The sequence below is a fragment of the Halyomorpha halys genome, unplaced genomic scaffold (assembly GCF_000696795.3).
Source record: "Halyomorpha halys isolate HHAL.00 unplaced genomic scaffold, Hhal_1.1 Scaffold485.1, whole genome shotgun sequence".
Lineage (NCBI taxonomy): Eukaryota > Metazoa > Arthropoda > Insecta > Hemiptera > Pentatomidae > Halyomorpha > Halyomorpha halys.
Window position 1 is genome coordinate 466,749 of NW_027114369.1, and position 23,424 is coordinate 490,172.

Consider the following 23,424-nt stretch of genomic DNA (forward strand, 5'->3'; position numbering starts at 1 on the left):
TATATATTAAAAAAAAAATCTGTACCGCTACAACCCATGAAGGGTCAGAGGTTTAGTACTTTGTTGGGATTAAATGAATATTTGATACTATTTCCTTAAGAGCGTTTAAGAAACCAGAAACCGTATTATTCTGCAGCAATAATATGTGATAAAAAATATATATAGGTAGCAAATATATAATTAAAATTTAAATATATAATGAAAGAGGCTGAATATGCATTTTTATTTCTAATATAAAGTTTATGTATATGAAAAAAAAAAATTTCAGAAAAAAGACAAGCGAGAAGTAGCATCATGAAATGTGAACCGCTACAACCAATGAAGGTTCAGAGGTACAGTACTTTGTAAGGAAGTACTGCTACTAGACCAACGGTTGTGTAAGGAGGCGATTTGGTCAGAATCACGCTTAACCACCAGATTTTTACCCAATCTATGAGGCTGGGTGTATACCAGGAAGGCTCCAGAACCCACAGGGTTGACTACAGCTACAGTGTAACAGAAAACAATTTTCTGCCCAGCCAGATTTGAACCTGGGTCCTTGGTTAGTAACTTTGTGCCTTACCAAGGTGCTACCATGCTCCCTTTATATATATTACTCTTTCATATGTAGGTAAGGGAAAATAAAATCAGACCATCATAACAACCATGGAAACACAAATACATTTATTTTCTCCTTTCGTTAATTATCAAATTATTTCATATTTTGTATTTATATTTCTTAGTGCTAACGAGAAATAATTAACAATTCCAAATAAACAAAATTAAAAGGAATTTAAAGAAAGAATTTTGAAAACAGCAATTAGGCCCTATCAGACTATTTGAAAGAAGGTAGAATTTTGCTAATATTAAAAACCACTCAATTGTACATAGATATGATAGTTTTAACCATTTTGGTAGGAATGTTAAAAATGTTTAAAATCAATGACATAAAAAGGAATTTCAGTTTAGTACAAATTGTCGTTTCTCTATACACATAGACCATTTTATGAGACTTTGTTATCATGATAATTTCCGATTTGTTCAAAATTACGCTTGATAATTATATTTTTTACCCAATTTAATGGTTCCCACTTTATAGAGACTGGGTGTGCCTCAGCAGAGTTCCCAAACCCATAGAGTTGACTTACAACTGATTTAACTGAATAAATAATCATCCACCACAGATGGATTTGAACCCGGCTGCAAGAAATAGTAGCAAATCACCTTACCAAGCAACCCCACTTATCCCCCTAAACTTATCAAATTCTTCATAGTTGCTACAGAAATATATTTATGTATACTGTTTTTTTTTTTTTTTTTCCTGGCCACACCTCAACTTGTCTTTGATGTTATTAAAGTTCAGTTTATTTATTTAAAGTAACAAAATTGTTTTAATCATACATACTGTTATTATAAGTGTACCAAACTTGTAGGTATACTCAATTCTCTTTTGATCAGGAGCCAAATTAACTCTTTCAAGTTCAGGAACCGTAATTTTCTTGTAATATTTTTTGTTGGAAGTTTTAACAATAATACATTTACTATCAGGATCTGCCAAAACAGAATATACTTCAATCGGGTATGATAAATTCCTTATACGCCATTCCAGTGCAGTACTAGTTATTCTTTTTATTACGTAAGGCTAAAAGAAGTAATAATAATAATTATCCATGAAAATAATTAAATTAAAATATCAGGATTCAAAATTCTTGTTAGCTAATAACAAAATATCATCTCTCTCATACTTATTAAATAATATAAAGAAATTGGAAGTTGGTTAAATTATATTCAAGTAAAACCTGAATATTAACATACAGTATTGCAATTTTCTTTTAGCCCTATTGTGTCTAATGATGATGTATCAGGGTCTGGGTCTCCAACTTCTATTTCCCATTGATTCTTTTTTGATAGATTATTTCCTCTTTTCCAAGCTCTCCTCAAAATAACATTAGTATCTAAATTGTATTCTTCAGCCATTTCCTCTCCATCTTGAAATTTATAGTGCACTTTTCGTTTTCCTGCATTAAGTTAAATTAGATACAAGTATTGTTCTCAACAAAAATGTTGAGATTTGTATTTGTAAAAATATAAATACATTTAAAAGCGTTTAAAGTCTATAAACTTTAAAGCTTACCATCTTGTACTAGTGAAGTTTTTTCGGCGTTGCGCACTCTCGCGATCCAGTCCATTACAAATATTAAGACTTGAGTGCGAGAAATTAATTCACATATTGTCTTCAATAACAACTGGTAACTATTGATCAAATTGTTTACCTCGCGACCGTTGATAAAAGCCGGGTTAAAGTATCAGACTCCATTTTATTTTATGTGCTGTTTGGGAACAGTCGTGCGAAGTTTTTGGATAAGTGCGGTTTGTGACTTTCCTTAGAAATGGGAAAAATTCCTGAAGGGTAATTATTTATTAATAACAGCAAATAGAAAATCGCTGGAGTTTTTTTTTTTTTTTATTTAGAAACATGTGTATTTTTTAATGAAAGGTTCGTCATTTGAAATAAACATAACCTGTTTTGCATTCATATTTGTTTATTTTTATTACAAGTAGTTATAAACTGTAATAAATTAACAATGAACACAAAAAGTAATCTAATTAAACGATTTTATAGTGGATTAATGTTTTTATCAAACAGCAATTATAGTATAATTTTGTTATCTGTCTGGTGTGGTGTGATGCTTCTTTTTATGAGTTACACAATTCATTGACTGTATTTGGCTGGCTAGAAAAGTTAATTCAATAGCTGAATATTTTTTCTAATTATTATTTTATTCAAATATATATATGAATATTACAATATATCATTATATATTTGATGTTTTATTGTAATTTATTTATTTTATTCAACTAACTGTTCTAACTTTTTACCTAACTTTTCATTTTGGTGTTTTCAATTAAATGAAGTTTTTAATACTTTGCACTGGTTAAGTCATAGATAATTCTTTGTTTATGAAATTAAGTATTGAAAGTAACATTTTAAATCATCTTGAAATGTTTTAAAAAACCTATAAAGAGGTAATTACTATAAAAAAAAATTATATTTGTTCCAAAATATTGATTTATAGTTATTCTTTGCTTATTGATGTATGGAAACATTGTTAAATTCTTGTGAATTGTTGACAAATTGTGGTAATGTTGAAGTAGAGGTTCTTTGCAAATTCTGGATTCCTCACAGCTAGAAACTCCCAATTCTCCCAGTAGTTAGTGAGTCAGCAGTGTAAACTATATACATAAGATTACCTAAATGTAATAATGCTACTGGCTTAATAGGTACAACTCTTTTTGGGTTTCATTTGTTCTTTTTATCTAGCTTTTTGATGAAGAAATATCATTAGTAATCATACATAATTTTGGAATATTCATGGTGCTTTTCGCGTTATATTAGAAACTAATAAGAAGGGAATGACAGTTCTGTTATTTATTTGGCCTCAACTGCCATGGATTCATTTTGTTGGCAAGGCTCCGATCACATATAATAGAGTACCTGCTGGTGAATTTTTGAAAGAAATTCGTTGCAAAGAAGAAAATAAAAACCATGATCTATTTAAAGTGCATCTATCCATACTATTATATTAGCATACTCCATACTCCTCAGTTTCCCTCTAACTTATTATTTTTATTATGATCATATTTACCCCATAGCTAGATTAGCACTTCATAAATACTTTTCTAAATCCAGTAGTAAAGTTTTAGATTTTTAAGAAGAAGTCTATTTAGGGGCCACCCATAGCTCAATGGTTAAGACACAGTCTTACCAATTTGATGTCTATTGGCGGTGCCGGTTCGAATCCGGCCTGGGACGTTGACTTTTTTCATTGCGTGGCGGTTCCACAAAATGAAGAACTTTGACCCCCAACCATGGTTAGGCAGTATAGGACTCAAATGGGAGTCTTGGCCGAAAAAAAAAAAAAAAAAAGTCTATTTAGGAGTTCAAGTGATTTTTCGTATTATGATATTTTATTTTATGATGGTAAGCTGTGACTATGTCATTTAACCAGGACTTGATGTAATAGTTCAAGATTCATTATTCTGACATAGATAATGTCTGATGAACAGATAATCATGACAGAATTCACAATATTGGCCAATGCTTAGGCAGTAAAAGAAGGTTTCAAATTTTATTGAGCTTCTACTGCTTGTATTAAACTTGTTACTGTTCTTACTTTCAGTAGTTTTTATTGGCTGTTTCTTTAAACCTTATTCCACTGTGCCATTGTTGAAGGCTTTACCAACCTCTTCTATTATTCTTTTGCTGCATGATCAATGATTTTTAGTTGGTTGTCGTCAGCTAAACAAATCAACTAAGACACTGCTTTTTAATTTTTAAATTATTGCAAAGGAAAGCTGTGGTAGTTGTTTTTTTTTTTTAAATTTCTCTTATAATTTTCAAAATTTCCAATATTACAGCATTAATTTGTGGAACACAATTGCAAGTTATTGAACTAGTGATGATAATTGACTTTTGTAGGTTAGAGACCTGCTAGTGTAGAAGACTTCATTGATGGCAGTTGCCATTTCTGTTAGAACAGAATGGCAGCTCTTGATACATAAAAAGATTTTTATTTTCTGTTATCACCTAACTGCCTACTTGTGAGTCCTAAGTTCAATAGTTATATTGATAATCTACCTCTTTTAAATTTATAGTTAAACCAAAATTATAGGTACCACATTATACCTGTAACTATTTTTCTGAGTAGTATTGTGTGGTCGTTGACATAAAATTGTAACTGAGCGCATCTAATATTTTTCTTAGCAAAAAGCAGTTCTTTATCTACAATATGATTCTACTATCCAAATGTTAGTCGTCATGATACTCACAAAAAATAAAAAATATATATAGCTTTAGAATGTTTTTTTGAGATTTTTTTAAGTTCTAGTAGCTCGAATGGCTATTATATCTGATTGAATAATGGTAATTAATAAAATTTTATTTACTAATTTTTTTTACTGAGGAATATTTTAGAATTTGGTTATTCTAATTCTTTTATTGCTAAAAGCTTTTGACTAGTTTTTATTTCTTCATTTGTCAATTATTTTTTTTTTTTAATGTTTATCATATTTTGTGAAGATAACTTAGCATTCCATCATAGAGTTCCTCTCTTGAAACACTGTTATAAGCAGCTTTAAAATATAAAAATAAGTGGTGGGTGTCGATTCCAAATTTTCTCGTCTTCTCCGGTAAGATTCTTGGAGAGAACATCTGATCGGTGATTACCTTCCCTTGTATAAATCCTGATTCAATCCTTCTTTTGAGCAAAGGGTAAAAGTCTCTTGAACAGTATCCTTGGGAAGATCATGTAAGTTCAAGGTGGTTGAAAGTAGGGAAATTCCATGATATTTAGAACATTTTTTTTTAATATAGGGCATATAGCCATTTCATACCATTTGGTGGATAATTAATTCCTCTGCCATTTGTCGATGAAAAGGTTGTGCTAGGAGGTTTTCACCACTTTGCTGGAACAGTCCAGCAGGCAGGCTGTCCAATCCCGGACATATTCGCACCTCTGTAGGCACGCACATCTCATCATGTTTCTTGCACTAAACAGAACATGGTCTTTTTGAATTATGGTTCAACGATCGTTATTTCATGTGGCTTGATGAATTCTTCTATGTGGGTATAGAGTAATACCAGTGACCGAACCTAGTAGTTATTGCAAGTTTGTGTTATGAAATGTTCAGTTTAGTTATATATTTCATCAAAATTTCATTTCCAATTTTTGAGCCTATGGTACTACTTCTTTTACTCTAGTTGCTCCCTGCTATCCTCAAAAGGTTTTGATGATCTTTTATTTTATTCCAACCTGACATATTTCATTATATTTTATTACATTGTAACAAACATTAGTTTGAATTTAAAAAAAAAAATGTATATCCCAAATTTCAAAGATGAATATCTCATTTTTAATCATTCTGTTGCATTTGTATGCTATTTTTTTGAATATTATGTCTCTCAAAATAGTTTTTTTTTTCAGATTCAAGCTATTCTATAAAATATATATTCATTAAAACTCATCAGGTCTGAAACAATTCTTACCTAAAAAGGTAAGATTTTGAAGAAATTAATGTTGTGTATACCATAGTAGTTTTATTTTTATATTTCTTTATTTCTGTTTCTAATCTGACAACTTTTATTAATTTTTTTAATCTAAATTGAAGAAATAACATGAAAATAATTTCAGTTAGAAAATTACATTGAAAAAAAAAAATCCTTTTGTAAGAAACAATTTTCAAATTAACATTTCAAAATCTATAACAACCCTGTGATGAAAAGGTTTTCTTTAACTAGATCATTATCTTTTGAATTATTGAGTGCTAATTATAGGAAACATAGTTTTTTAAAGAGTGTAATTTTATTATTAATCATAGCTCTGCTTCAGTAATAATTAGTTTCTTACAAAGTAGAGTTTGTGCTTGATCTGTAAGTTTAATTTTTACTTACTTGGTTCATAAATTTACTTATTGAGGGAGCACATACTCTATGAATGTTTTATTATTTAATATATGTGTACTATTTGTATATACTTATTGTTTATTATACATATACTTAATGTTTATTCTGCGTATAATATTTATAAAAGAGTATTCATTAACTGTGGTTTAGTTCTCTATGGGCCATTCCGTTCTACCTAGCTTTGTAGGAGCATCAGAAATTTTCTGATCTATTTCCTAAAAAAATTTTTTAAGAGTTATATATACTATGATTGTTAAATGTTTAAACTAGAGGTTATAAAGAAAGTATCACATTTTGATGTTGGCCCATATAGCTTCAAGCCACAGATATACTCAATGGATGGGTAAAAATTGAAACTTTAAAACTCTGTCAAAGTTAGTTTAGTCAATTTCAGTGATTCAGTAAATGTTTTTACTGACTTCATGTATTTGTTTACTCCCTACCTGGTCATTTGTGATACACAGGATGAGGGGGGAGTATCCTACAGGTAACCACCCTATTCTAACCAGAGTGAGAGGGTCAAGCTTTCATTCTGTTGGGCTGCCACCAATAAAATACAACCCCTCCGTGCTTGTTTTAAACCGAAAATGCTGTAAACTTGAGGTTGCTGAGGTGTTGCTTCAACTTCCTTGGCTACAAATCACCTCTGACTTCCCTTAGCTGCAACACAAGAGATCCTTGTGTCCACTCTATAGTTAGCATTTAATCTTTTCTTACTTTCCAAGAGTATTAACTGCAAGTTCCATCTTGGTGTATTTCAATTTGTGTTAGTATTATTTTAATTGGTATTATCATTAAGATTCTTAGCTGTCCAAAACACCAAATAAACTCTCAAGTTTATTTAAGTTGTTACCCACTCATTTATCCCCTCTGCTATTTTGGTAAATGAATGTATACTATTATCCTCTTAAAATACAACTATGTAAGGAGCTATATATGTTTCCTACAAATTCTACCAAGTCATCGGTACTTATAGAACATAAATGGAGTAAAAGTGGCATGAAGTAGGGTTTCTAACGATGTGGCACAGCCCCAATGCTCCTATTAAATACCTTAATTTTATTTATTTTTCTTGTTAATCAGGCCAATATTTTGCTTGCCATTAGGAAAAAAATAAGAAGAAATTTTACAAGTTAACATAAATAATGCATTTATTACAGTTAATAAGTATTAACTGTTAGTATTATAAGATAAGTATCTTACAATTTTTTTTTACAGAAAATGATTTTATTACTATCAATTTTTAAATAAAATAATTTTATTATTTTTACCAGGTTATTATTTTCTTTTAATTATCATAATTGTTTTTCTATTAATTTTAAAATAAAGTTGGTAGATCTTACAATTGAAAAATAATGATTCCTTCATTCATAAAATGGTGTTAGTACTTTTAAAAAGGTTTTGCCCTATTTGTTGTTTAATTAAATGCGTTATGAAATTCGGAGAATCTGATGTCTAAATTTTATTTTTATGTTATACCTGAGTATTTTCAAAAATTAATTAAATTTTTGTCCACATTGTGTAAAATTAATCCCTCATGGTTTTAATTCTAATGAGTTCTTCTTGGCTCCCCTCCACATTTTTTTCTAACTTTCACCTATTTTATAATTAAGCATTATGTTTTGTTTTTTTTACTCTGAAATTTACAATAAAAATTTTGTAATTTTTTGTTTCCAATATATTTTTTATATCTCTTTCATTATTATTGTTTTGTTCATTTGATATGTATTTCACCATATCCTATATAATGACTCTCATAGTAGTATCTTTTTTAACAATATTGTCACCCAATTCATTATTTCTCCATTATCCATTTCTTAATTATCCAGATCTAATGAGATAATAAATAAACTAATAAACCAAAATATTGAATAACTTTAAAAAAGGAAATCTCTCTTTTTAAAAAAATAAATGAATTGGTATGGGTTATCCAACACTGAAGCTTTCTTCAAAATCAGTTTGCAAAACTGCTAGTAATTTTTTTCTTTTTGTAACCTTTGTATTAAATAATTGTAAAGTGACATTTACTATTTTTGTAACTTATAATGTTCTTCTGTGTAGCCTCTTAGTCCTAAGAATAGCATCAACCCTAAGGTTTCTATTGATCTAATATTTATTTTTCTAAATATATATCATAACATGATGAAATTTATCGATCATGATTTATGTTTCTTGGAGAAGGATAGTTTGAAAATAAATTATCTAGTTTTCATGGTGAATAAATGATTTAATTTTTTTTTTTAATTATAAAAACTAAAACAAGAAGTAAAATTTAATTATTACGAATACTCCACTTGTTCTTTTCTGTGTTGTTTATTTATTTATTAGCTGAAGAAGTATATTCTCAATGCATAAGTCGATTGCCGAAAATTCTAATATGACCTTATCCACTTAAAAAAAAAAGTTCTGATTTACAAACTGAGTACACTTGTCTAATTTCCTTCCAATCAGAAAAAAATGGTTTGTTTAATATCTTAGGTATGTTTTGACTTAAGATGTAAATTTAAGGTATTTTTAAGTTCCAATAATTTATATGGCATACTGTAACCCCACCCCTTGTAAAAAAAAAAACAGAACATAAACATAGTTCAGTGTAAACTTCACGAAAGTGTTTGCTTCTGTTTAATATTCAAGAATCAATCAGTCTTCTTGTTCAGTGTAAACTTCATGAAAGTGTTTTCTTTTGTTTAATGTTCAAGAATCAATCAGTCTTCTGATTTATTTTATATTTGACTTACTAAAATGAACTATGAACTATATTAGTCGATTTGGGGTGTTTACCTAACAATCCATGTTTTAACTCTTCAGCTGTTGTACTAAACTGTAATTTATAGCTTCATCTGGGTGAAAAGTTGTTTTTAGATAGGTTATGTTATAAAATAATTTATATTTTTTAAAGTATTCGGTGTTCCTAATTTATTGTTGAATTTCATTATTGTTGTTGAATTTATGTTATATTCTCACCATTAAAGCTAAGGAAGTGAATATCTAAATAAATAACTTATTCGAAGTAGGGTTATCTGAGGACATATTTTGTAGACATCAAGCAGTAGAAATGCCTTCAATCGAAAAAGTACTTAAATCGTAAGTTTATGTTGTTTTGAAGCATTTTTCTTTAAAAAAATAATTATCTAAGTGAATCAGTTTTGTGTGATTTACACTTTATCATTACAAATGAATAATCTTTGAGCCTTTATTTGATTGATTAGCTCAACAAATGTTTAAATAATTTTTCATAGTTTATTCAGTGGGCTTGGCATTTTCATTTTTTTGTTCTTGTTGTCGTTCTTGTAACTTCTACTATTGCTGTTATAAGTCTTAGAGTTTAATTTGTTACTCGCAATTAACATTAACAGGCTTCTAACCATTTTGTGAGAGGTACTTAACTATTACTATAACTCACCTTTCTAGCCAATTTAGTCACCTTTTCTTGATTGATGCTGAAATATCATTGCTCTGCTAAAATTTGTTGCCCATTTTAAGTTTAAGCGTATTAATTGGTGAGATGTAAGAAATATACTAAATGCTAAAGAAGTGTCAGCCCATTATTACTCAACGTGGTTTTGGATCAGCTATATCTAAGTTTTTTGTTGTTTTTTTTTCTACTAACAATCAAACTAATCTGGAACAAAATTGAAACTAGAAATAAAAGCATAAAACAACAGTTATCATAAAACTTCATTCCTTAAGATTGTAGAGTAAATTTTGAGATATGGATAATGATTTGAGAAATAACCGAAAATGTTGTTTTAGTACTGATATAATATTGGATAATATGCCAATAATATAAATATTGGAAATATTTATGAAATAGTCTAATATCTTTAAGATGATCAATCATACACCGTAAGTATGGTGGTACTGTTACTTAATGGTGGGAAGAACTTGTACGGTAAGTGGATGTAGTGGTCCTTTTTGCATTACCATGGCAACCTGGTGACTGGTGTTCAAGTAGGAGTATCAAGATTTATTTCTTGAAATTGAATCTGCTTTGTTTCATACAGAGCAGTTGGGTCCACTGTCCCAACATGCTTGATTATCATAGTCTCAATTTTGATGGGTGGATACTATACGACTTAAGTTTGAAACCTTGTTCATAGTTAGTCTCAGAATGGATATTCATCATCCTTGTCAGAGAATTTGCCAATACATCAAAGTCAAAGTTATTCTTATATTAATAATCATTAATATATAACTTATTTACTAATTGTTGAATTATTATTACATTTACTTATAATATAGCCGTACCCAAAAGTGGCAGTTCACATAATAAAACTTAAAATTTTGGTGTATTTCTTTAACTTTTCTATTCTTGCTTGTTATGAATAATTATATATTACTCTATCTTAAATGTAATTTGTATCTTCTGTTTTTAATTTTCTGCTTGTAATTTTTTAAGTGTTGGATTTTGCTTGATGTTTTTTAGTTTGTTTTCTTGTACAAAGTATAGGGTAAAAGATAATACAACATGAAATAAAGATTTTTTGGGATGGGATGTATCATTACTGCTTGGTGATTACGGAATATGGTGATTCCGCAATCTGATATATCTGTTAGGTAGGGTTTAATAAATAAGATGAAAGTCTTTTCAATCCTCTTAGTATGAATACCACTTATCTCAAATGATATTAATATTTTATAAAATCTGATTTTTTTTTCTGTCAAGTTATATTTCCATATTTAATTCTTTAGCTTAATAAACACATGAAGAATGTTATTTTCAGTATTAAATAAATGTTTTGATTAAATACTTATAAATATTAAAATCTTGTTTGCTTCAAAATGATCCTTAATGTTATCAATACTTTTTTGTTCCAATAAACTAGGTTAGATTTTTTTAAATCATGCAGTAGTTTATTAGAAAATATTTTCCTGTATTTGGTTCTAAATAAAATATATTTTTTATAAGAAGGTTGAAAGTTTCCATTTTTATAGAAGAGTAGCTTCACAGTTAATAAAATTATTAAGGGATTGAACTCTCTTCTTCCATTATATCAACCGAAGATTTGAAGGTTTTAATTTAGTACATATTAAGAAAGCGTTTTTTTTGTTTAAGCAGGTCATTTTGTATGAATCCACGTTAATATTTTGAGAATTATATCCAAGTAATGATTATTTTTTTAAATTTTGGAACATGGTTAACATCCATTCCTCTCACAAGAGCTACTTGTCATATCTGAAACATTTAAAGTTTTCTGTTTTTTTTTATGATTTGTTTTGTATTGATATAATCTAATTGTGTATAGAATATATATACAATATATTGTTGTAAAAATTGTCTTAAAGTAAGACATTGTGTGTGGATATTACTAAAAATACGAATGGATTAAATAAATTTGTTATAATTAGTTTTTGAAGTTATTTGCAAAAATTATATTATTTGTCTTGTGTTTCAGTTGGCTGCCTTATGCTCCTATTGGAAACCAGGTGCCTGGAACAAGATTTATTGCTTTCAAAGTACCATTGAGAGAGGTTAGTTTCTAACTTATTCGATTATATTGTAATTATATTGCTATAAATGTTACTATGATAATGATTTTGTTTCTCCAAAATAATTAATGATTCAAATTATACGAATTTGGTCTCAACTGCAGCATTCTTCCATTTACTATCTCTTGTGAAAAGTAACTACCTATTTCAATAAGGAAGTAGTGGTCTGGAATCTAAATTTAAAATTGAGATTGTCAGAGAGAATGCAATACATCTTATTAACACATACAGTTTTGTGGCAGCTGAGCACTTGTATCGTTTAGTAATGTTGAGGTTTAGTTAATTATTAACTGTATTTTGCAGGATAATGATAATAGTTCCCTTAACTTTTTTCTCTATTTGGTTTGAACACATAAATTTCAGAAACAACCAATATTATTAGGAAAATTCTTTTCGTGTTGGGTAGATCTTTTATTGAAGAAGGCTTTAGGCTGGGATATCATCATGCTTTGACCTACAGGAACGGAGCAGTAACCGTAATATGAATAGCTTGCATAGGTACAAGACCTTAATAATTGCTAACAGTGTCTATGAAGCATAACGTTGTTATGGTTGTTCTTATGCTGTAGATGTGCAATTAGGCTTGGTTTGAATAACTTATTATATTCTTCTATCCTGTTCTTATAGCTTATAAAAGCTATAAGCTATAAAAAAATTATAGTTTTTCGTATAAATAGAATAATAATAAGTAGAAAACTATGCATCTTCTGGAACATTACAGCTGCTTATTTCAAAGACAAATGAATTCTCAGCAAGATGAAACAAAAACCATCTAAATCATCGGACTAGTATTATCAGTGACATGGCTTATTGGACTCAAGATTACACAGCCATGAAACTGAAGACATTTTCTCTCAAACTCATTTTTAGTTTTTTAGTGATTTTTTTTTCTTTAATTTAAATTCTTATAATAGTAATAAAAATAATTCCTCCAATAATAAATGTTCTTATCAGCTAATAATATAAGTGATTATAATAAAGTAAAAACAACAATGTGATATTAAATAAATATAACAAGTTAATATTATTTTATTTTATTTATTAAATAAATAAAAAGAATAATTAAAAAAAATTATGGAATAATAAATTCCTGAATATGTGATATACTTATTAAGTTATTATTATTAAATTACTTATTAAATTATTTGGGTGAAAGTGTAAATTTATTTCTGGCAGATTTCAAAAAATACTTAATAAAGATATTTTCGTACAAAGGTACAAGGTCATACCTAAATTGTCCTGTATTTTTCTGAATAGGTGATAAGTTCCGGAAAGAATAGGGAATCTTGTTTTTGCAAAACGTTTAATAAGCCTTAATGTATCAATAAGTATTAAAAATTAACAAAATATGTATCGTAATGGTGGGCAAAGGGTGTGGCTCCAATTAATGTTTTAGTTTAAACCAACTGATTAGACCAATATACATCTTAAAAATTTCTGTATGCAAATTGTCGTTAGATTTTCTTACATTTATTATTAATAAATATATTTTTATTACTTTTTTTTTAATGTATTAGTTTTATAATAATATTTTTTATGTGTTTTAATGTTCTTATATGTTACTTTTTTATTTCAATTACATTACAAATTTGTTGAAACGCTTTTTGAAAAGTGTATGTATAAATAGAAACTTCCTCACACATTTTACTGACATTGAGCAATAAGAAAAAAATTGGTTGAATGCTCAGTTTAACAAGACCTGGAGTTTGATGCTAGTTGTTTTTAGCATTCACTTACATCTGATGGTCACATTCATCAAACATTCCAGATTGACTTAATTGAGAGTTTATTTGGTGTTTTGGACAGCTGAGAATCTTATGAAAAAATAGCAATGAAGTAAAACAGGAAAACAGAAAAATAAACCTTAGACCATTAAATTTTGAAAAAACAAATAAAGACATTCCCGTGGCAGCAATGCTATGGAATCTGACATTTTCATCTTAATATTGTATCTTGTCTGTTCTGTCAATGAGGACCATTATGACCTGACTTATGCTAGAACTGGTTTTAGCATTTTTTATTTTACTAGAAAAGTCTTTTTACAAAATTATGTTTGGAAAAATCATGCCTGGAGAGGACAGAACCATGATATATCGACAGATTTAACAAAGTTTTCACATAAAAGAAATATTTGTCCGCCTAAATAAAAATAATTTTTAGAAATTTTATTTTTTTTTCTAATTAAATTTAAAAACTATTTCAACTCTATATTATTTCAGCTTTACAAAATAGAATTCGATTGAGGAAAATCTCTCATAATGAAATAAAATATCTCTTGTATTTATCAATTTCCATTAATTCATACTCAAAGAAGTATTTTTTAAGTATAAGTATAAATTATGTATTAAGTATAAGTATAAACCATTATTTCATAGAAGAAAGAATTTGTTGGTTTATGATAGCTGAAGTATTATTCGAGTAAGTTAAACTGTAAACCTTCTAATTGTATTAAGATAGTCCTGTCCGGGTGGTGGCGGTCAATAAACAGGTACCAAAATAGTAAAAAATATATTTATTGACCGCCGCCCAGTCCATCTTTCTACAATATACTTCATAGGGTCAACTATCTTCTCCCAATGTAAGTGTAAATACGACATCAATGGTAGTACCTGATCTGGTTGTAGGCTGACCTTAGTCATTGTTCAATTTTAACTTGAACTTTAACAATAAACAACTGCTCGTACATTTCGATTACTGCTACATCTACTTGACAAACACTCTAAACTTCACATTTGCTACAAAAAAATATTATATACTAGCGTATGATAATCAGAACAATTTGGACATACAGAATTGAGCTGTGGGGCTTCACCAAACCATCCAATTCCTCCTATATCCAATCCTTACATCCAAAATCCTCCATAAAATCCTTGATGCTCCTTATTACATCACAAATAAACTCACACAAAGTTCTCAACATCCCTTTTGTTGCAGATTTGACCCGAAATAGATATGCGTCCTTTCATTCCAAACTCCTTACCCATCCTAATCCATTTGTTCTTAATCTCTCACCTTAACAATCCCTGATAATCCTCCAACATGTCTGAAAAGAAGATGGCCAATTATCAAGTGTTCTGAAAATTTACTTATTGTATTTTTTTGTACATTTGTATATTTCAATAAATAAGTAAAAAAAAAATTGAATTTTCTATTCAATAAGCGTGATGAAATGTATAAAAATAAATTAATTATTCCCTAAAGGCCTGCACTCTTTCTGTACTGTTCTTTTTCTCCATCTCTCTTATCATTCAATGGAAATTATTAAGTAATAACTAAAAATTAAAAACATAAATAAAAACCTGTGAAATCTATTGACATTTTTTTAAATAGATGAATTTAAATGGATGAAAACCGTTTTTGGACATTCCACATGAGTTATGCTGATTGATAATGAATAATGATGAAAAAATAAAATTATTTATTAACACCTTTAATCTGGTGACAACTAGAGTCCGAATTTTAATCCATCCATATTGGACATATACAGTTCATAGGCAGAACCGCCATTAATAATTTCAGCTTCATAGCCTGTATTGTTTTTGAGATACATTGATTAGTATTTAGTGAGTGGTATATGTTCTTTTATATATTAAGATAACCCATTTCCATGCAACAGGAATTTAATTATATTTTAAGTAAGTTGGCTTGATGTTCCAGGCGATTTATAGTTTTAGAATTATTCTAATTTTTTAAAGCTTTTTTATAAACTACATATAGTACGAATTTTTTTAAATACAGCCAAATTCCACACCTATAGCTTAAGGGGAATCACCATTAATAATTTCAACCATGTAGGACTTATTCATTGAGAAGGGGGGATGTTAACCTTTCATCTGATCCAAGCCAATGTGTTCAACCACGCTTAGAAAAGGTTCACTTCAGAAATTTGATAAAAAAAAAACTACGCACCTGATAATATAATAATAGACATTAATATTGAAGAAATCTGAAAAGTTCCAAAAAATCTATTGGCTTAAAAAAATATATAGTAATTTAAAAAACTTACAGATCGGACAGTATAATAATTGATTTTAGTATCGAAGAAATTCGAAAAGTTGTCTAGAACCCCGAGTGGGTAACGAATAAAGCTATAATTAGCTCATCTAAAAAAGTTATGACTTGACAAAAATGTGAACAGGCATAACTCAAAAGAAAAAATTAGGAAAATGTAAATTGTTTCTGGTAATTGAAAAAAAATGGGATGTGTCAGATAGTGTAAAACTAGAGCTACAATGGATAAATTTTCGCTTAATAGAACTATTTCATATTCGCATTCTTAAATCTTATTTCTAAATTGTAACCGAAGTTTAAATAAAAGTGGAAACCGTTGAAAATATGCTAAATACGGACGCAATTAGTTGTAGAAACATTGTTGCCCCCCGAAGTTTGATTAACGGCCCTCCACAGGTGCAACCTCAATCAATTAGCCATGTGAAAGCTGGACGTCGGCTTGGGTTTTTTTTATATCTCGGGGTCTATTTATGATCCCTTAATGATAATAGATACCCAGAAGTGAGCAATTCGGCAGGGGATATCTCTACTGAAATATATGTTGTGAGGTGTCATGTCTTCCTGTATGAGTGCGGCGTCACACGCTGGTCCAAAGGCCAACTTACCGTTTATACCATTTGTACAATTAAATGGTTTTTAATATCAGATAGTTCTTATCCACATTTAATTAGTTTGATAGGTCTTAAATGCCGAATTTTCGAAAAATCTACCTTTAATTTTGTTGGTTTAAAATAATTGACCAGTTCAAATTTTTATAAGTAATGAAAAATAGATAAATATAAACTGATGAAGGATTTGATATTTGATTGAAGATGATGAGAGGTAAAATATTTTTCTCGGTTTGAAAACACATTTGCGAAAATAAGAGCGGTAATTTAGACGTACTACGTACCGTTCTTGGTGTTTTCTATTTTGATTCTATAACAATGTACTCGTAGCATTGAATTAATGTTTAACAGCAGAATATAAATTTTAGTAGAATTAATATTTCTATCATTATTTTGCTAAAATGTAGAATGTTTGACATAAGTAGGGTTGGGATTTTTCTTTGTTTTCTCATATTTTTCTTGTAAGTTCATATTTTAGTCCTTATTTTCCAGTTTATTTTAAATATTTTAGTCCGTATTTCCATATTCACTTGGTATTTTTTGTTTATTGTAACTTATGTTACAAATTAGGAAAACAGATAAATTAGTAGATAAAATTACAAAAAGATAGTTCTCATATATTTTGAGGAAAGCAGAAAATAATATAATATGCCATGCTAGTACGATATGCACCTACCTACTACATCTGTCTGTGAATGTGGAGCGATCTTTCGGTCTCTGCAAATCGATTTTTCTACAATCTTGGACGAGTTAGTTTTTCAAAATTTAAACATACTAAATAAAAAGTCTTATACTTTTTAAAATATAATTTCCTCTCTCTTTTTAGAGAGTTTATTTATTTTTATGTGCTTTTTTCAGTTATTTATTTTATTTTATTTAAGTATGAATGTGATCAGTCATCACTATTACCTATTACTCAACAACGTTGTGGCAGATTGTAATATCTATCAATAAATAAAGTTTTGAATTAAAAAAAAAAATTTCATATGAAATGCCAGTTTTCTAAGGAAAGTTTATTTCGTAAAGCAACTTTATGAAATCAAAAAAAATTTATTCAAAATATTTACCCCCAGTTTCTTGAAGTGCTATCAACTATTCAATCCCAGAATTGAAACATTAAGGGTTTTGTAAAAAAATTAAGTCAGAAAATACGGTTTGACCTTAGAATCGTTTAAAAAAAATTTCTTTTAAGGAAGCTGTTCAAATTTTTGAACAGATGGAAATCTGTTGGAGATAAGTTTGGCGGATAAGGTGGGTGTTGGAAGGACTTCGTTACACAACAAATTTAGTTTTGTCACTGTCGTAAAATCTGAGATCTGTTTGCAGGTTGTTTTTAGACAAGTTTTTGATACATTATGTCAATATCACTGCAGTACGAGTTGAATATGATAGATTCATCTCTGGTTAAAAAGGAGAAATAAATTATTCCTGCCACTGACCACCACAAAGAAATCAATATTTTGGATACAAATTGGTTTTACCATGTGCCCCGTTCTTTCGTCGATAGTTAACCACTGGCCTGATGGTCGCTTGTTGTCATACACAACACACTTACATCACACGTGATTATCCTTTCGAGAAAAGCCTTTTTTCAAATAAGCAGTGAAACACATTGTCTCATATCGCTTCAACTGCTGCCGCTCATTAAGTTCATTTGATACCCATTGACCCTCGTTTTTTAATTTACCCATTGTCATTAGTGTCAAGAAACTGTCACTAAACTTGTATTCAGTGGTGCTGCAAATGCTTTAACTCTTTGGCAAGGGTTTTCTTTCGCAGAAAGCTAAGTTCATCGTCGTAAATTGCTGGTGGAGGTCTTCCTTTTGATTGGATATGCAAATATCTTTCAAACCACCGGCAAATGGTGCGTTCTTAACAATATCCTTTCCAAAAAGCCGTGGTAGTTTTCTTGCAGTTTGGGCTCCAGAGTGTCCTTGTTTAAAATCATAAAACAAAACATTACGCGAAAATCGCCTGCTTTCATGGTCAAATTTGATGGGATACTAAACAATGTGCAGTAAAAATGATAGTAAATATTGAAAAATAGAGGATTAATAATGGATCATTATAATCTGTAATCATCAATCTAGTAAACAACAAAATTCCACTAATCTCACTTCGAATCTCTAAAATAATAAAACGGACTTTTTGTATGAAATGACCCAGAATAAAACATTTTTGGAATCGAAAAGTTAGAGATGGTTTTAAATAAATTATGTTAATCATCCATTACTAGAAATATGGATATGTCTTTTGTTCACCTAGATTAGTCACATGAAATTGATTCATTTTATATAATAATTAATCATGTAGAACTGCGTTTCACTAAAACATGTACTCCATATTAAAAGTAATATATTAATCTAACTCGAAATGACTGGATAAAAACAAGTGGTGGCATATCCCAATGTAGAATCCCTTTACGATTTACGGAGAGAGCCGAAGCTATAATTATTACATGTATAATGGGGATAGGTGTAGGTGGCCATGGGAAAGATGAGGATAGGTGAACCATATGGCGCCTCATCTATCAGGCTATGAGTGGTACCCACCGCCCCGGCTTTGTGATGCTGCTTTATTCCTATATCCTATATCTATGTTTTGATTGCTTTGATGGTTAATCTAAGCATTTACAGTAATAATTTGAAACTGGCTTGGCTTAAAACAAATAGATTATATCAATCTTTGAAATAGATAGAATTATTTTTAGGATAGAAGTGATTTTTTTTTAAAATACGATTTCGTTATTTTGATGAAATTTAATAGTATATTAATATTTATTGATTTGTTTAGGGCTTTGTGGAAGTACAAGGAGATAGGTGATGACATATCTTTTCTACAATCCGTATTTCGGATATTTTCTGAGAGAATTGTGTTAGAACCATGGTTGCAGATTCTTACCTAGCACCTGTTATCTAATTTTAGAATAAATCAGTTAGTATTTTTAATTATTGACGTCAAGTATTCAGCAGTTGGCATTATGAAGAGAAAAGAAAAATTTAGAGGTAGCAAAATTTGCAGATAGCAACTTTGGCTTTGCACTGACAACTGCCAGTTGTCTTGCGATAGCAACCTTTTTTATTACCTCATGCTAGGTGTTCCAATATACGGGGGAGGGGGTTATTTTCAGGTTACCACCCTATTCTAACCATGGTTGGGAGGGGGGGAGGAGTTTTCATTCTGTGGGACCATTACGAAATAAAAGTCGACTCCCTCCTCCCCCTCCGCGCAGGCCGCTTTAGTAACGAGGTTGCTAAGGTAGATGCCTTAACTCCCTCGGCTACAGACGGTCTGGTATGAGATTACAACCAATAAACTACGCCCAATTTTACTCATTTGGGACTTGTTATGTTCTATTATTTTATTTAACTATTAAAAACCTTATTAGACTGTTGGGAAATTCCATGTCAATTCAACACATTTAGGCCCTTATCATATAGGATTTCCTTAAGATTCGGCCCTTTGTTGGAAAATTGTGAAATTTTACTGAGATATGTTAGCCATTTTTTTTAATTACACTTATAAAGGTCTCATAAATGGGCTATAAGAGCTTCATAATTTAGTATGAGAAGATAGTCAAGGGTGCGGTCAACAAAAATACACAAATAAACAAAATATATTTATTTGTGTCGACGTTTCGATCTAAATTTCAGGTCTTCATCAGGGCTGAAAAAAACAAAACAAGTTAACAACCTTAATGCAGAGAAACTTAAAAATAATTATAAACAAAATTGGAAAGATACTTAACTCTATATACGATAGTAGGTGATCAGCAAAAATACACAAATAAACAAAACTTATTTATTTGTACCTACGTATTAATCTGATTCTCCTGATATTAATTTAAAAGTTATATATATTAACACCCCTTTCTTCACAATTTAGCTAGAGATATGGTATGTTGTCATTTTACAGTACATTCCATGCCTTGTCATATGATATACAGCACTATATAGGTCTATATAGGGCACTATAAAGACATTTCTCAAAACCTAATTTAAAGTTTTAATTTCTTTTATCTTAATACGTACATATTTTAAAATTTCTCTCTCATAAATTGAACTATTTTTTTAATATTATTTATTACAGAAATGGCAATATTAAAGTTTTCAAATATTAAAAAATAAATATAACCCAGACGTGAATGATGGTTTATTTAGTAAGCCAGAAAATATATCAAGAGATTTTGGCATTGCTTTTCACAAGGTTCCATTGAACAGTTTTCATCAACCGTTTTAATATAGTTTTGAAAATAAACGCATATTACTTAGTCTTCACATTGAATTAAAAATATTGGCGAAAAACATAATTAACTTAATTTTAATTAAATCTGAGCTAAGTCCAAAAATGTGTTGAATTGACCTTGGAATGCCTCTATTTCTAAATTGTCAGCTTTGTGCCGAATAAATAAATAAAAAATTACAAATTCGTTAGAATTTTATGACTTTTAACGTTGAATCTGTATACATTTTGTCTTGTTATTTTCTATATAATTTTAGAATATAGGGCCGGTAAGTTCTGCTTTGATATCAACCTTTTGGATGGGTCGAACAAATGTGTAGCAGGTCTTCGAGATCACCAAAAGGAGGATATCTCCATCAGGGGAAGGACGGGGTATCAAGTGTCCAGTTCCGGGGGGTCCCCATATCAGATATCTCGGTTTGGGTGGTAATCTTTTACTTTCCTCTATCTTCTCTCGTACAGATCTGAGGTATTTTTATATTCGGAGGCCGAATTTAGAATTCTTAATCAGTAGTTTTTTTTTTTTATTTTTTATTTTTACTTCTTGTTATTATCAAAACAAAGTCATATCTGTACATCTTCACTATTTACTATTCGGTCGCTTTTCACCTTTTTTTGTTCAAATTGTATTTACTTTAGTTACAATTTACTTATTTGATTTAGTTTTTGCTGGATCTCTGACATCGTACTATTTATTTTTTGTAGAGATCACTTGTTATAAACTAGTCTTCTTCAACAATTGAACACTATTTTCAGTATCTTGGAGCTTCTTGGTTTTCATGTAGCTCGTATCAGGCCATATTGTTTTATACTACGAGCCGTCTATTAATATGTGCTCCAGGGACATTTTCTCTGAGCTCTGTTTGCAAATGGTCGGGCACAATTTTTGCAGAAATTGGAATTAGCAGCAGCCACTCTCAGTAGGATTATTTTAAAGAATAATCTCATATCGCTGGTCCGGAAGAAGGATGACGCAATCGTCAAATTCTGTGGCATTGATTTTATTGTCTAGTCGGGTTGAAAAATGGATATGCAAGATGTTTTTAAATCGGCAAAATAGCATATTTTACCAATTTCAACACAATATATGCTATTTCTTATTTCTAATTCAAAATATCAGTAGATATTCTCCTGTCGTATAATGCAACAGTAACTCACTCTCTTCCATCTGGGGATCTTGTAATTAAGTATTGACATACTGATGACAACGGTATATCCGTATTATGTGGATATAATCGATTCTGGAACAGAACAAAGAAATAATGTAAGAATCAGTAAATGATCGACTAAAACAAGAAACAATCGAATAACACTAGGTTCTCAGGTCGAAGAGATAAGAATACGACAGCTATCGGAGATAAAGAGAACCCTTTGGCTCCGTTCCTTAGGCCTACTTACCGAAGGTCGGTGACCCTATCGAAAGGGATTCATCACTCCCAACGGTTATCGTTTTCCCATTTGATGTTCCATCAGTCAGCCATTTGGGGTTAGTGGCGGAGATTGTCGAATTTCCATCAGCGGAAAATGATAGGCGGTGACTTCTTCCCCTTCAGATGAGTCTGAGGGATCGTTGATACAAATAATTTCAGCCAACCTTTCACCAATATATATAAATACCATTGGTGTCTATTTCAAAGAACTCTCACATATGGAAAAAATTTAACGATACTAGGAGTATTGATGATCTTAGTTTAACATGTTAATGCGTGTTAAATGGAGAAACGTATGTTAAATGGAGAAATATTTCCTTCTTTTACCATGTTAAAACTATGTAACATGTAACGTGAGTGAGAGTCTGTTACTAGGTCTGTTAAATGGAGAATGACGTCACGAAACAGACCAGCTGAGCTTGTCACCGTTTTAATTGTTGTCGTTTTAGGTTACTTACTGTTTATTTTTCTTTTGTCTTGTGTTTTGGACTTTTTTAAAAAATACAATCATTTGCCAAATTTTTACTCTTCTACTTCTCACTTATTTTAGGCATTTTTTAATAAATTACTGTAATCAAAACTTAGAAGTAAACAATAACATGAAGTTTTGGAAGAAAAGGTTACTAAGTTGCTCAGAAAATCCGCTAGGAGCTCTCATGCATTTATCATTTAACATGACTTCAAATAGGGCTGCTCACACTGCTATACTTATATCATTTAACATGGTAAAACATTTTACATTTAACACAATATCATGAATACCCTTACCGTATGCTTTACAGTGAAAAATTCAATTAATTCAAATACTATAGTAATAGTGTATTTTTTTTTGTTAATTCCTATAATTATTAAATTAAAAAGGATTTTGATTTAGAAGAATATAACTTTTAGAAGTCATTCGTATTAAGTGCTATCACGTAGTAAAGACAATCATTCTCATAGAAGACGAATTAGGGTTGAAGTGAGAAAGTATTTTTCATCGCTTGGTGTAACAATAAAGAGCAATCATATCATTGGTCCGGAAGAATGATGACACAACTGTCAAATTCTGTGGTATTGACCTTATGTTGTTACACCAAGAGATGAAAAGTCATTTGAGACTGTTTAAAAAAAAATATATATATATATATGAAATAATATCATTGTGATTTGATAAAATGAATAGTTTAAATCTTCTATCAACTAAAATTCACTGACTGAA

General features: G+C 29.7%; 2 protein-coding genes across 3 annotated transcripts in view; one reads left to right on the forward strand and one right to left on the reverse strand.

Annotated features, from left to right (window-relative positions):
• LOC106683454 (protein DPCD) overlaps positions 1-2,247 on the reverse strand; it is a 3,379-nt gene extending 1,132 nt beyond the window's left edge. Inside the window, exons 1-3 of the mRNA XM_014424940.3 lie at positions 2,114-2,247; positions 1,795-1,997; positions 1,385-1,621 (exon numbers count right to left, since the gene is read on the reverse strand). Coding sequence (XP_014280426.1) covers positions 1,385-1,621; positions 1,795-1,997; positions 2,114-2,168 — 495 coding nt within the window. The 5' untranslated portion in view covers positions 2,169-2,247. The remainder of the gene's footprint in view (positions 1-1,384; positions 1,622-1,794; positions 1,998-2,113) is intronic.
• A 9-nt stretch (positions 2,248-2,256) lies between these two features.
• LOC106683453 (serine/arginine repetitive matrix protein 1) overlaps positions 2,257-23,424 on the forward strand; it is an 89,145-nt gene continuing 67,977 nt past the window's right edge. Inside the window, exons 1-2 of one of the 2 annotated variants that reach the window (XM_014424939.2) lie at positions 2,257-2,389; positions 11,839-11,914. In XM_014424939.2, the coding sequence (XP_014280425.1) occupies positions 2,370-2,389; positions 11,839-11,914 (96 nt within the window). In that variant the 5' untranslated portion in view covers positions 2,257-2,369. Of the gene's footprint in view, positions 2,390-8,787; positions 9,527-11,838; positions 11,915-23,424 lie in introns of those variants that run through there. The other variant, XM_014424938.3, reaches the window with a different exon arrangement.